Source organism: Saccostrea cucullata, unplaced genomic scaffold (genome assembly GCF_032062105.1).
Source record: "Saccostrea cucullata isolate Sc308-1 unplaced genomic scaffold, CSIRO_AGI_Scuc_v1 ctg4, whole genome shotgun sequence".
NCBI classification, from domain to species: domain Eukaryota; kingdom Metazoa; phylum Mollusca; class Bivalvia; order Ostreida; family Ostreidae; genus Saccostrea; species Saccostrea cuccullata.
Window position 1 is genome coordinate 1,673,983 of NW_026920828.1, and position 15,929 is coordinate 1,689,911.

Consider the following 15,929-nt stretch of genomic DNA (forward strand, 5'->3'; position numbering starts at 1 on the left):
TTTTTATCTGAATGAAGAAGAGTTCCCCATGCATTGGACAAATGATATATTGAACCAGAAAAATCTAATACACATGTATCTTTATCTCTGTGGCCTTTTAAAACCTGAAATGCTTTTAAATTAGTGAATTGAAATAATTTTCTGCTTCATTTAAAAGTAACTGGACCACTACTTTAATTTGATTGAGTATGTTGAGGGGGTTTAGTTGCACCTAGCCCTGCCTTCAATTAACAGGGCAACTTTTTCCTGGCATATGTTCCTAGGGATTATCATAGACCAGGGGTTTGAACTAAATTGATGAAACCATATATTTAATATAAAGTCTATAACCCATTTTAGATCCATCATTCTTTTTTTTTTTAAATATGGCTCTGATTGTATTATCTAATGATCAGCTTTTTTTCTGAATGTTCAATGCTTTTACACAAGAAGACCTGACTTTTTACTGGTAATCTAATTTAATGCTGTTAACTGTAATAGCATAGAGTGGTTTTTGGTAAAATGAATTAATTCCTCCCAGTTGTATGGGTGTTTTTGTTTAGTTCAGGCATGATAAGAATGCAGTAAACACTCCAGGCATTTATATAACATACAGAGGATATAAACATAATTACAAAAAGTGATAGAAAACAAAATTAAGACTTGGCACATTTACAATAGCTTCAAATTTATTTCATTTGTAAGAGGTACATTGGGGGTCAATATTTGATAAATATAAATGTATACAGGATAACTTGATTTAATTGAAAACTCTTTGGAAATGAGAATTTAATTGATTTCAGTTTTCATTTTAATTTCTATTGATATTTGAGAAACAAAAAACAAATGCTTGAAATTTTAATTTCTTTTGGTAGTTGGATGTACATTGTCATTAATAATCATACATATTGTATCATACCTTATCATGCCTTGCCAAATTATTCCTATGCTTAACCATGTTAACAATATCGGCATTAATGTATGATTATTTTTTTAGTTGACTCTCTTGATGGTTATGATTGCTCTGGGGATGTGAAGGCGTGTGTGACGTAGTAAACTTCCTGTGTGTGTGTCGATACGCATGGTTGGCTGTTACACATACATCCTGGATTATTCCTCTGCTCAGCTGTAAACGTCAAACAGTGTAGTGTCTGAAGGATTATTGTCTGTCTGGGAAAAGTCTTATCATTACCGCTATAAAGGTAAGGACCTAGTCTTGTGTTTGATTACGTGTACAGGGATGTATAATGGTATAAGTGACATGTGTATGTTTAGAGAAAGAGAGAGAGAGAGAAATGGGGGAGGGGGGATCTTTGATCATTGGATAAAAAAGTTTTAATACCCAGTTAATAGTCTCATTCAGTCATTTGTTTAGAGGGGAAGGTAGAATTTTTAGAATCATTTTCAAACTGCAGTGTAGGATTTTAATTCTATTTTAATCATATGTTAATAGAGCCCATGTACTGTACAGTTGATGCTTTATACACTAGGTTGAACTATATAAACCTGAGATGTCTGGATAAAAATACATCAGGTGTGTTATCAATGTCAGGCAATAACGTTAACTAATGTATTTTCTGTGAAATTTTAGTTATTTTACATAGTGCAGGAACAATGGGATGCCCTTATCATTTAAAATGCTTTGACAATAACATTTACATTGGACAATGAAGTACTATTTGCCTGATCAATTCATTATAAAGATTCTTTTTCTTAAGTTCTACGGTAAAGAAATACTTTTATTGTGTTCATAATAAGAGATGCACGATATGCATGTATTCATACTTTTGAGACAGACATATTAAGCAATTTCTACTATTGATAAATTTTTAAAGGGGGACTCCATGGATAATTATTCTGGGAGCGTGGATTTCAGTGCTCACACTTTTATTTCTACAATTTATGCATATATACCGGTAAATCAGTTTTCCTTCCTCGTTAAGCATAAATAAAATTTATTTACATGGCATCGTGCCACACTCTTTATTTTGACGGTTTGAACTGAGTTCCTTTCCTTTTAATTTTATGATTTCACATTTGATATGTTTATAAGTACTTGATTTGGATTTTCCTTATTTCCCACAATGTACATTATGAACAAACACATTTTTAAAAATAATATGACAGTTGAGCTCTTCACAGTAATAAGTGCAGAATAAGAAGTATGATCAAGTGATGAACAATGGGAGATGCTTGTGATTGATTTTTCAAATTCATGTTATGATGACTTGCTGAGAGTTTATGTGCATTAATCTGTATGTGGGTTGTTAGAAAAAGGGGATGATCAGAAACACGTGAACACAGTGAGCAGAGTAGGGCAGCATTTGATCTGTCTCATTACTGATTTAACAGAAATCAATTTGCTGTTCAGGAAAGTTAGAATATACATGTACTTTATACATATTGATTTCTGATTTGGCTAAAATGCAGACTTAAAAAACTTGAGTAGGCATTGTTTCATTATTGTAATCATAGCAGGAAAGGAAGAACATGTTATTGTGGGTACATGTTTTAGTAATGAAGTGAATGTAAAAAAAAACACCCACCTCTGACAAGGTAAAATGATATTGACAACTAAAAGATGTATTTGGTACAGGTGTCCCAGACACCCCTGTACTACATCAGTAACGATTAGTGGGGTGTTAAATAAGGCAGAAAGACGTACATGTCATTGATCATGATTGATTGATAAGTCATAAGAGGTGACCATTTACTGTCCTGTATTCAGGGTTTGGTGCTGTATTGTTGGTGTTGAGGGGTAACATGAAGATGGATCAGAGGTAACCCCTGTGTGTAGGGGTAACCATCTACTCTCATGTATTCGGGGTAGTGGAGTCGAATAGTTTGTGTTCGGGTAACATGAAGACGTACATTGATGGACCAGAGGTAACCATCTACCGGTACTCTCATGTATTCAGGGTAGTGGAGTCGAATAGTTTTTGTGTAGGGGTAACATGAAGACGTACATTGATGGATGAGAAAAATTGATCATCTACCAAGGTTTATTCAGGGTGTGGTGCCGTATTATTGGTGTAGAGGGGTAACCAGATACACAGACATGACAAATATTTATTAATTACAGTCATTAAAAAGTAAACGATTCCTTACCCAGAACATTGACCGGAGGTTTGTCCATCTAAACAACACATTAATCTACCTACAGGGAGAAAAAGACCCATAACATATCCAGACAAAGCTATGCAGAGTCAGATTGGAAATCAAACATGTTGCCTTATCTAAAAACCTGTCTGAATGAGCAATTTAACTGTTAGTTAATTAAGAATCAAGAAAATTTGAATCCAGCACAATCAACAATCAACATAAATATGAGTTTACAAATTTATTCCTTTTTACAGATCAAAAAATTAGTTAAATCCAGTATTTTTATTAGAAAGTGAGACTTGATCGGCTTTAAAGAGCAAGAGCCACTTAGGGCCCTTTTTTGCCCTGTGAATTTCTGAAAAATTGAAACTGCTCAGTTTAGCAGTTAGGTTGAAAATGCAGTATTTATCATGTGGACTGTTAATGACCTTGTATCTATTGAACATGAATTGATGTAATTTTCCCTTCAGTCAATGCATTATGATGTCATAAAATGTGTCATTTTCCCAATATATTAAAGAGCTAGGTTCACATTATGCATAAAATGGCCCTGTCTTTATATCAATTATTTGACTATCATCATCTTTCCCATTTCATACCAGGTATATCAAAATAAAGAAGAGACTTAGTGCTTTCATTCCTATAACAAAATTTCTTTTTGAGAATTCAGGTATTGGAAAACAGGCTTTGAGAAAATGCAATATTCTTGAATTTTGCAGAAAACCCACAATCCAAAAATTACTAGTAAAATATGTTTTTTGATCTTCAGAAACAGATCTTTTATAATATGTCTTTGCATATTTTGGATCAGGGGTTGTGCTCTATATGAAATATTGATAAAATACCTCAATTTTAGGCCATTTTCAAGGGAATTCACAGGACATCGGAATAATGACACAGTTTATGACATCACAATATAAAGTGATAAATAGCGCATTTTCAGCCTAAACAGAGCAGTTTTGATTTTTCAGAAATTCTCAGGGCCAAAAGAGGACCTAAGAGGCTCTTGCTCTTTATTCTGTAAGTTACCATAGTCATTCTTATTAGTGCCCAAGAAACTTAAAAAATTAGAATAAGGTAGTGAATACTAGGACTAGCTGCAATGAAATAATCAATCAAGCTGTTTTACAAGACATGTCAAGAATTTAAACAAATAGAAACATACTTTTATAAACACAATTAGTCTTAGAGTGCATAGGATAAAGACATCCATTTTATGGATATTCTGCAAGTGTACTGACCAGCTTCATTCCTGCTGTTTTTCTGGATATGACTGATGCATGTGCAATACATAATATGTTACCTGTAAAGTATAATGTGATAATCATATTATGATTATGACATCAAGTTAGTGTTAAGCAGGTTTGCCTCACTCAGTTGATATGAAGTTTCCAAGAACACGACATCACTTGACTAAAAATTGTCCAGAAAGCCTTGACTTAAATACTGGCTGATACCAGGATGTCAAATATTATCTGACTGATATCTGACAGAAGATGATACAGTTACATTATAATAGCTGAGGCTTGTAATAATCTAGAATCTTGCCTCTTGTAGGATTAAGAATATTCAACATATAGTGCAAGATCCTCATAGAGCAATGCATTTGAGTATTCTTTGGATTCTCAAAACATTAAATGAAAACTTGTGAAATTATCTTTCTAGTTCACCTGTGAAATTGAGGCAATCCCCTCCCCAAAAGAAAAAAAAAGTTAACATCCTAGCTATGCTTCTTTGGAAGGGGGCATCAATCCAAATCAAATTTATGCATCTCTAGTGGTTAAATCAAATGCTGCATCCCAGTAACTTTCCTCATTGTATTTTGTATCAAAACTTAGCCTTGGCTTATGTGAGAATATGGAAACAATCTGGTGTAATTTGATTTGTGAATAGATTTTGATAGTATCATAAAAAGAAAGCCAGTTAAAACCAAAAGCCGTCTAACTGCATTATAAAGATTACTGTAATTATTTCATGTTTCAACCATTTCTAAAGGTTTTTTATGCATTTATTTTCCTTTTACTTTGCATTGCAACATAGGCATAATTATATAGATATGAAACTAATGGAGAAAGTTTGATGCTGCAGAATACTATTATATCATTTTGTGTTAAGATTGTTGCATCTGTAAACTAAAACTTCACATTTTTACTTCAATACAAATAAAAAAAACACCAATGTTTTTTTTTATTTGGGCTAGGAGTTAGATCTTCCATTAAAGTTAGTGTGTTATGTAACGTTTGATGTTTTATCCAGCCAAATTAATTTGTGGAGAGATAGATAAGTCAGAGTTGTGGAGGCTGCAGCTGTGTGCTGTGTGTATCTACAGGTAGTGGGCAGGTTTTACAGAGGTCAGAACAGGACAGGTAGACCACCACCCCCCTCAGACTCCACTGCCCTCAGTCTGGGGGTTTGTCATCAAATAGACAGTTTGTTTGAAATTTTCTCTGGTGTATCTATTTCCCTGTAATTATTTTGGTTAGGGAAACACCTGTTGTGTGGTTTTGTATGTTGTCTAAATGTGATACAGACTTGATTTGTGGATGTAGCTGGAAGTTTCCCATGACGTTCTCAGGGGAGGTAAGCTGTGTGACTATATTATAAACTGAAGGCCTTATTACTAATTAACATTGTAGTCAATCTTGTGTTGATTAAAGTAATTCTATTTTCCTATAAGCTTTGTGGAGATTGAGATTAGAGGATCCTTTGATTCTGTATTGGAACACAGCTCTAGATAAAGACAGAATATTCTCTAAAATAATAACTTTTATTGTTTTTACAACTCTCTTATCCTTTTTTGTTAAATCACTTTTTCAAATGGTCTCCATTATCTATTAAAAGATTTAGGATTTGTATCAAACTTTTCAATGGATGTCAGGGAGATCACAAGACAGGAAGATATTGGATTGCCGGAAGTCTCTATAGCTAGAGTAAATTTCTGGGAGGAACTATTGATGGCATTGAACTTAAATTTACCTCTGCAATGCTTTTCAGTCTTCAGATGCCTTTAATAATTATAAAACAATGGGAAAAATTGCCAAGTATATATTTCTATTGGTGTCTGCTAATTATCACCAATTATCTGCCTTCTAATTTGTGTCCCACCCTAAACCTCTCAGACAGGGTGAAACATTGTTCAATTTCATTCAGAACAAGAGACGGTTCAAGAGACGATTGTAAAGACACAAGTGGTTCAAGTTTACACTGACCTAGTTACAAATTTTGACAGATGACACGAAACACTTAAAAAGGAAATTTAGATGGCCATTATTTTTGTTGCAGTCAAATAACACCACCGACTGTCAAAACTGAATAAATACATCATCCCCAGGACACGAAGAGTTTAGGACTGGACTCTTGTGTCAAGCTGTAACTGCTATAAAAGCAAGATTTCACGTCCAGTAGGCTTCATTTTGTAAATGCACAGACAGTTTGGTACAGCTGTTGAATAATTAAGTGGAAGTAACCCAGAAATACAACAAAGTGCATGTTTTCGTTGAAATTAAAAAAAAAAAAATACCAATTCCACTTGTTTGAAGCAAGGAAATTATATTTTTCTGTGAATGAATTAATTTTTTTGAAAATGCAGACCTCTGCATTTGCAGATATTATCTTGAAATGCAGAGGTCAAAAATAAAAAGTTTTATAGCTGAGAGATATGATCAATTCTGTATTAATCTTTACCAACTGCACATTTTAATAGTTAGAACTTAAGATTTCATATCTTGTGAATTAAGCAAATTGCTTTTTTGATTATATAAAGCAAATCTGATCCTTGGAATATTTAATAAGTATTAAATGATGAAATCTAACTTAAATCTCTTATTGGAAAATCTTCAAAGCTGACATTTCCATGACATCAGTGGTGCATGTGACTTTGTCCTCTGAACTGAGGGAAAGTTGTTATATTGTTATAACTTTATAACATCATGTAAGTCTTGCACTAATTGTGCTCCTTCACTACCAAACCTGTCAACAGGGGGATGGTTTCTTATCTTGGCACATGATTCCACCTCTGATGTTTCAAGAGGTTCATGTTAGCTCTGCTTCATATGAATATAAAACATGCAGGTTTGGTAGTGAAGGAGCACAATTAGTGCCCATGGGAATTCTAGCAGATTGTAGGAAAACCTGGTCTCCAAAAACAACATAGATGTTGTCAATGAGGAATTCCAATATCCTTTGATACTGAGGAAATGAACTTGTATGTTATTCTAAGATTGACTATTGACTATCTTTATGTTAACTTTTTCTTCTTAGTGCTCATTGTACAGTTTGCTTTTCATTGTTTTCATATGGCCGGAACTATTTTTCTTAAATGTTTATTCTTTTATACCATGTAACCATGTTTGTGATGACACAACGGTAATTTCATTGGTCTGAAAATGAAGTCAAAGAAAATATTGCATGTATATATGTTATATAAAACTTGATAGAAAGAATATCCATTGGATTGGGGGTTGATATGATTTTTCTCAAACATGTAGTTGGATTTGAACTTCATCCAAGAAATTGTGTTTTTTAATTTCCTTTCTTTGACAGCTAGGGATAAAAAGTCAGAGGAGGGATAAATTGTCCAAGATTTTCTGTCAGCTTTATAATGCTAGACAATTTGAAGTGAACTCATGATTTCTTGAAATCAGTTTACATTTGGGTTGAAGATCAGTTAGATTATGCTGTGGGTGATTATTTAGAAGGTGAAGAACTTGAACACATCAACTTTGAAAGTAGAATTTTTTTCTGAACTCAATACAAAAATTCATATTGTACTTTTTTTTGTCTTTGATGTTCCTTTACCATGACTTTATTGGAGATTTCAAGTGAACTGAAAAATCAAATTTTTACCACAAATTATCATCCACAAAAGTTTAAGAAGGTTAAAATATGATTCATAATAAGCAAATCCACAGAGATGTGGGAAGGGCAGCAATCCTTACCTGATACATGACAGTCATCACACCTGAGTCAAATAATGGCCTCACCTGTAAATGGTGTGCAATACTGCAGCTCAGGATTTAATGAAATTAACAGGATGTCAAGTGGTTACCGAGAGAAATAAATAAACCATTCAGTCAAATGTCACCTGTCGTAGATTTACGGAGACACTTCGGGATATTTGAAGTTATCTTAATAAAGATTACATGAAAATAAATATTACAGAGCAGTGACATATGAAAAAAAAATCTTCCTTCTTCTCAGTCCATTTATTATACTTTTTGCATTCATGAGATCATCTATTGATTTTTTTTATTGTATTCATTTCAAAGGCACAAATAAAATGATCAGAACAGAGGAATGATATTAAAACTGTGCATTATTGCAGTGGTGACAGGAGATATATACAGAACATATCATTTACCTATTTTGTGCCCCAGTCTAAATCTGTTCATTTATAAATTGTGCAATGTACTCTAAAAGCTTCCTCAATACTTGTATCCAGACTAAAAATGTTAATCTTGTTACAATTACCATTTTTAGGTCACCTGAGTAAACTCAGGTGACCTATTGCTATCTGTTTTCGTCCGTCGTCGTGCGTCGTGCGTCGTGCGTTGTGCGTTGTGCGTTAACATTTGAACATTTTCTGCTTCTTCTCTGCAACCACTGAACCAATTTCAACCAAATTTGGCACAAAGCATCTATGGGTAAAGGGGAACAAAAATTGTGAATTTCTTGATCCCTGCCCCCCAGAGGCCTGAGGGGTGGGGCCAAAACCACTAAAATTAATGCAATCTTTAAAAATCTTCTTCTTTACACCTGGGCATCAAGCAGTCAAACTGTTTGCATAATTGTAATCAGCAATGAGTCCTTTACCAAAATTGTGAAATTCATGGCCCTGGTGTAGGGGAAATAGGGCGGGGCTAAAAAAGGTAGTGAAAATGCATTATTTCTTTGAAAATCTTCTTCTCTGCTCCTAGGTATTAAATAAAGTAACTAAGTACATAGTTATGATGAGCAAGAGTGCCTCTACCAAAATTGTGAATTTTATGGCCCCAGGGTCAGGGGTTTTGGTGTTAGGGCGGGGCTCTATTGATTATATAGTGAAAATATAATTCTTTGAAAATCTTCTTCTCTGCTCCTGGGTATTAAATAAACTAACTAAGTGCCTAGTTATGGTGAGCAAGAGTGCCTCTACGATAATTGTGAATTTTATGGCCCCAGGATTAGGGTTCTGGTATTGTGGGGGTCGTCATTGATTATATAGTGAAAATACATTCATGAATTCTTTGAAAATCTTCTTCTCTGCTCCTAGGTATTAAATAAACTAACTAAGTGCCTAGTTATGGTGAGCAAGAGTGCCTCTACGAAAATTGTGAATTTTATGGCCCCAGGATTAGGGTTCTGGTATTAGGGGGGGGGGGGCTCTATTGATTATATAGTGAATATACATTCATGAATTCTTTGAAAATCTTCATGCTCCTAGGTATTAAATAAACTAACTAAGTGCCTAGTTATATTTATACATGTTACGAAAATTTGAATTTTATGTAATTTTATGGTAACAATTATTGATTATATAGTGAAGATACATGAATTCTTTGAAAATCTTCTTCTCTGCTCCTGGGTATTAAATAAACTAACTAAGTGCATAGTTATGATGAACATTTAAGGAAATGTAAAAATTGTGAATTTTATGGCCCCAGGGTCAGGGGTAATGGTGTTAGGAGGGGGGGGGGGGGCTCTATGATTATATAGAAAAAATACAGGAATTCTTTGAAAATCTTCTTCATTGCTCCTGGGTATTAAATAAACTAACTAAGTGCATAGTTATGATGAGCAAGAGTGCCTCTACCAAAATTATGAATTTTATGGCCCCACAGATGTTTTGGTGTTAGGGCGGGGATTTTATTATATATGAAAATTCATTTAATCTTTAAAATTTTCTTCTCTGCTCTAGGGTATTAAGCAGATGAACTACCTATATAGTTATGAAATGTAAATTGATTATCTATCCAGAATTGTGAATTTCAAGGCCCCAGGGTCAGGGTTACCATTATGGGGGGGGGGGGGTGTGCTTATATACTGAAAATGAATGAATGGTTTGAAATTCCTTGGTATTAATCAAATATCAAGGCCTATTTTTCAAGGGGTTATATGTGGTAGGGGCACTACTGATTTTTGCTGAATATAACTGATTAGTTGAAATGCATTTTTTGTTCCCCTACCTTGTGTATGGGTATTAAGTAAACAAACTAAGCAATTGCTAAGTGTATTGTTATGATGAATTAAATTTAATCACTGGAAAGTTGTTGCATTATGCTCAGGTGACCTATAAGGCCCATGGGCCTCTTGTTCTTTGGAATGATTTGTTAATGGAAATGCTAAAATTACAGAAATCTGGATAACATTTATTGGAGATGTGAGCTCTTTATTGCTGAACTTTACAATGTGTATTTCAGCATTATCTTGCTAAAACCCCCAATTATCAGAAAACTAGAAACAGTCTTATGTGTGTCAGGTACAGAATTTTCTCCCTGGAATTACTGAGCATAATGTTTTAAGATGAAGATAGAAAGAGTTTAATTCGGCAGATTGGGGGTGAGTACTGGGTTATAATGCTGTAATACAGTTTGTAAGCGAGAATCTGTGATATCACGGAACTAGGAAGTATATTTGTAATGTGTATACCAGTATATGTACTATTCATAGATATGTCTACTAAATGTTGTGTAGGTCTCCATGTAAGTTTTGGGGGAAAGAACTTGGAAATTTGTTTGATCAAAAAGAGTAATTAAATGTAGAGTAAGTGAAATTGAAACAAATATAGGTCAGAGAATAAGGTTTATTTTTATGTGAATAATGTTTATAAACACAATACTGAGTGTATAAAGTATCAGAATGTCAGTTCTTGTCAGTATATAATAATGTTCTGCAATACCAATATTGTCATTCTCTTTTTATATTTTGATGTAATTTTTTATGAAGTAGGTGTTTACAAATAATAAATTATACAAAATAATTACAACAATGTATTAATTGTAGCACACATGGAATACATTTCCTTTTTTTTACAGATGACGTAGATAACATTTCTGGATGACTGTATCAATACCAGTTATAATAATGGAAGTTGGAACAGGATTGAGACAAGAAATGAATTTTATTTTAAAGATTTTTTCCATTTTATTCATTTTTCCTGTGGGGAAGGCTCAGTATTCCAATCGATTTTTAGAAAAAGGTAAGAATTTCATTATTAATGCATGTCTCACTGAACGAGGGAACATGTAAACAACAGTTTGTGACGCGTGTACTCCTGGGTCTTATAAATCATTACTATTTTATGGTAACTTGGTATAATCAGTGGAGACCTCCTGTTTAGTAGGGTTTGAGGTGGGGAAGACACAGGGTGTGTTTTACAGATATTTTAAGATTTGTAACTATTTTTTATCCAGGAGGATAGGGAAGGATGTGTATTTCCTTACATTAATAACTTTAAAAAATATTTTTCATAGACATTATCTTAACCCTAGTCCTAACCTAGACTTCTCTTTTATAATTGTGAAGTGTAACTATCCTAAGTCCGTCAAATTTGCACCTTGGTAGTTGGTACTTCATCTAAAATGATCAAAAAATTCTACTTATATGGTATAAATATTTCCCTCTTTCATACATATGTGTGGTTATCAACTTGCTGAACCAGAGATAATATATATATATATATGGGTGGCTTAAAATGTTCCTCGCCACAAAACATTTGCCCAAAATAAGCTTAGTTAAGAGTCTGTAGATTGGATCTATTTTTCATGTGTACTTCCCTTTTTGGGTGTTTTACTTCTCTACATTATTTTGTTAGTGGTCATTGGTTTGGTAATTATGGTAATATATCGGTACATAGAAATCCATGCCTAAACAACATGCTGTAGAGGTAACTACACAGTGCTCTGATATTCATGGTTGCCGACTATGTGAAATGCGGGGGTGCTCAAAAATTCATAATTTGTAGCAGTTATGATTTATTTGCAAATATCAGTAGGAATTCATATTAAGTGAGTAAAATCTCACGATTCTTTGATTATTTCTTGGTGTTTTTGTCTTGTTACTAGGGTATCAGTGAAGAGAATCTTATGAGAACTTAGATAGAGTTCACAAGGTTAGGCCAGTTTCCCATTGTGAGATTGTCATCAAAGATAGAAGCCATACAACAAGACTGTGTAGCAGGGATTACATACAGATTTCTGTTCTAAATCTGTTTTATGTTTTACATGTTAAGATTGGCGATTCTCTGGTGGCAGACATTTATTGATGCTCTCTCTGAGTTGTAGAAGTTTTTAGATTTAGACTGACAGACATTCCAACTGATGAAGATTTGGTCTGAACACAGAGTTAAGAAGTCCAGATGCTTCGTTTTGATTGTGTTTCAAGTTCACGGGTCATCATACCTGACCTGTCAAAGAAATTCAACAACCCTAGTCAGGCTTGCCAATAGAACAGATGGTTTTTGACAACTTCATGCTGTCCATATCATTTTTTCTGATACTTTTTCCCAGATATTTGGCTTATCTGTTGAAAATCTGTCTGCATCTTTAGTTTCTTTTTCAATTAGAGTTAAAAATTAAAGAAGAGGATGCCTTGTAGTACACATTTAAGCTAGCTTAAAACAGCTAGGGGAATGAATGATGGACATATGTATCCAGACAGGGTTTACAAGAGAGGTGGTCCTGAGTTCATATAAGTGTAGGAGACAACATGGAAAACATTATACAGGTTTCCTAGCAAATTCTGATACTTCAATGAACTTTTTCTTCACACATGACAGTTAATGATACCCACTGGTGTAAGAGGAATGCTGTATAATGCTTTGCTGAATTTTTACCTCTGATACTTGATCTGGATAAAGAGTAGGTGATGGTTGTTGGCCATGGGTTAATTTCTTAGGTCTGGTAGTCATACAGTAGAGCTTGTCTTATAAGTCATTGAACTGTTATAAGTTCTTGTCTTCCCATGTGTTCATTTCTCGCATATCTTACAAGTTTGATTTTATGAATGGAGTACTGCTCTGTTTCTTAATACATTAGACTTAGATGACCTTCCATTAGCCAATCAAAACCATTCGTCAAGTTCAATTTATGTGAGTAGATTGAAGAACACAAAGTATTTTGGAATAATGAGATGACTGATTCTACAAATTAAATTAATTCTTCAACATGTTTGAGTTTGACTTTTTTCACAAGTTAATGTTTGCAATGGTCAGTGATATTATTACATAGCGTTGTAATATTGGTGTCTATTTTAGCAACAAAATCTAAGAAAACATTGTTTAAAATCTTGTAAGTTTTGCTTTTACCTGGTATTAAGTGTGTGGACATGAGAGCTAGCTGTACATAAGATTTAGAGTTACAAGACAAGCCTATAACCATGTATAGTGGACTGTAGCATGCTTAAATATCAATCTGTTCAAACCAATACATCTTACAATCGTAATCGATTCACAGTGGAGGTGATTCTCATTTATTTTCTGAAGGAAGTAAAACATTCTTTTGTGACAAAGTGTCCTACAAGGGTACAGGAATAATCAATAAAATTAGGAGTTCCTCCTCACTAATTAGTTAATTGATTGTGTCCAATCTTAGCAACAAACCCTAATATTTCATTCTTGATTTTAAAATTTTCATCATGATTTCATGTATTTTAAATGGTGGATTGTACATCCAAGTAAAGTAGAGTGTAAATGTTTCCGCATGTTTAATGTTTATTTTTGTAAACATGGTGACTAATTATTTATACTAAAAAAAAGTCCATGAATGTAGTATTTTAAAGTATTTTGAACTTAAATACACCACTAGGAATTTTTTCTTGTTGATTCTGTTGGAGAGAGAATGTGTACGAGACTTCATATCTTTGTGACAGAATGTTCTTTGCATTCATGAATGATGATGTAAGAACCAAAGACAGAGAGGTGGAATGCATTCCCAGACTATAGTTCATTACACAGTCATGTCTGTACCTATGTAGGAATGGGAACAAAGCTTGTAACTGTCCAGAATCATGACAGCTGGTAATATAAGAAACCTGAGCATATCAGTATTAGTTAGATCACTGTTCTCCAGGCTTCACAGACATTACCGAGTTATCAGGGATGTAATGGAATAGCAGCACCGCAACTTAGCTCTACCATGCAACATGTAAAGAGGAATTTTGTAAAAACAAAATAATAATATTCATTCCACACAACAAGGGAACTATCTACAAATAATTCAGATACTGTAAAATCACACACATATATTATGAAAGTCAATTTCTAAGGAAAACTAAAGCTTCATGGGGATTCGACTTTCCTGAATAGAGATCAAGGCAAAAGGGTCAAGGCTATTGATGAGTATATTACTGATTTGATTGAAAAAGAATTGATGCTATATTTCATAAAGTGGAAAATATCATTTCTTTTAAATTGATGAATAATGATTACACTACTTAATATATTTAAATTAAGGTTCTTCATTCAAAGGTCAAGTTCAGACTAAAGTATTTTCACAGGAATACACTTCACATGTACATTACCTGTGACAAGACTTTTCTAAATACACTAAGATGTTTATGTTTGATCCCCTTGACCTTTACCTTTGACCTACTTTTCAAAAATGCTTTTATATTTTTTTTTGGTACATGTATTACCTTTGACCCCTTGACCTTGACATTTTAAAAAAAAATCAACTTTGATGATAACTTTTGAATGACATATGATATGCCATTCATTGACACAATATGTCATTATGATATGACATCTCACCTGCAAATACAATGTACAACGAAAATGGGGGACCACAAATTCTTTGAATTTCCTTGTTATTCATATGAAAGGGATTTTTGCTCAAAGACCAAGGTCAGAAGGTCAAAGTTATTGAATATATAAGCATACTGCAGAGCCCTATTCTGTTTGATGGTAAATACATGTACATTGCATCATTTCTTTTAAAACAAAAGTTTTACCCTTTAAACTTGATAGGAAGAGCACTGCGCCGGCATACCATAGGTTCAGGGTCCAAGCCCAAGGGAAAACACTAATTTTTCTCATTTTAAGATATAATGGCTAATACACAGACTGGCAATCTTAGTACAAGTATAGAGAATGAGAGCACAATGTTCTCCTTATCACATTTAGAAAAGCTGAAGTGTAAACAGTCTTACAGCAATTCAATTTTCAAAGAGCTCAAATCTAATTATGTACTTGTTAGGTTTTATTTAGCGTAAAGATTAAATATCTAGAATGTTGTATGTGGCAAGGGAGACAAATGATGTCTAGAAATCAAGTCCATCAGGTTTAATGCAGTGTGACAATCAAATAACACACAGACCAATAGACAGGTTAGCTGTATAATGGAATTCAGTACCACTATATTTTTTGTGTCCTGCCTCCAGACACAAACTAAGTACATGAACAGTGTGATAATGTTCTCATTGAGGCTTGTAGATAGGGAATGTTTAGATTGGGTTCGTTAATAATTAATGCACTGGTTACCCATTAATATAGTAACCTGTTACAGGTTGTATAATGCTCTGTATGGACAGAACCAATCAGTTATACTTTATCGCTTGTAGTGCACTATTGGGGTGATTTTTCTCATGTTAAAATTAAATCACTCTTGATTAGATTCATATACACTAGCATGATTTAGAATAAACTGCATCATGTAGTGATTTTCAATTTTCTAGGACTTTGTAATTTTGATGACCTGGATTGGGTTGCTCAAACTGGTTAAGGTTAACCGTTGGTTATGCTTATCCAAAACTTTTAACCGTTGGTTAAATTCTCTTTAAAATTTTTCCACTGGTTAACTTTGCTATCCAGTGGTTAAATAGGCTAAAGTTAGCCATTCCACAGAGGTGGGTTAAGTCTCTTAACCAGTGGATAA

General features: G+C 33.6%; 1 protein-coding gene across 4 annotated transcripts in view; it reads left to right on the forward strand.

The window, feature by feature from the left end:
* Positions 1–1,025: 1,025 nt before the first annotated feature.
* The window catches only part of LOC134258449 (semaphorin-2A-like), a 52,349-nt gene continuing 37,445 nt past the window's right edge, over positions 1,026–15,929 (forward strand). The window contains exons 1-2 of one of the 4 annotated variants that reach the window (XM_062741009.1): positions 1,026–1,181; positions 11,094–11,257. In XM_062741009.1, coding sequence (XP_062596993.1) covers positions 11,116–11,257 — 142 coding nt within the window. In that variant the 5' untranslated portion in view covers positions 1,026–1,181; positions 11,094–11,115. Of the gene's footprint in view, positions 1,182–2,125; positions 2,283–10,479; positions 10,618–10,728; positions 10,822–11,093; positions 11,258–15,929 lie in introns of those variants that run through there. The other 3 variants (XM_062741012.1, XM_062741011.1, XM_062741010.1) reach the window with 3 other exon arrangements.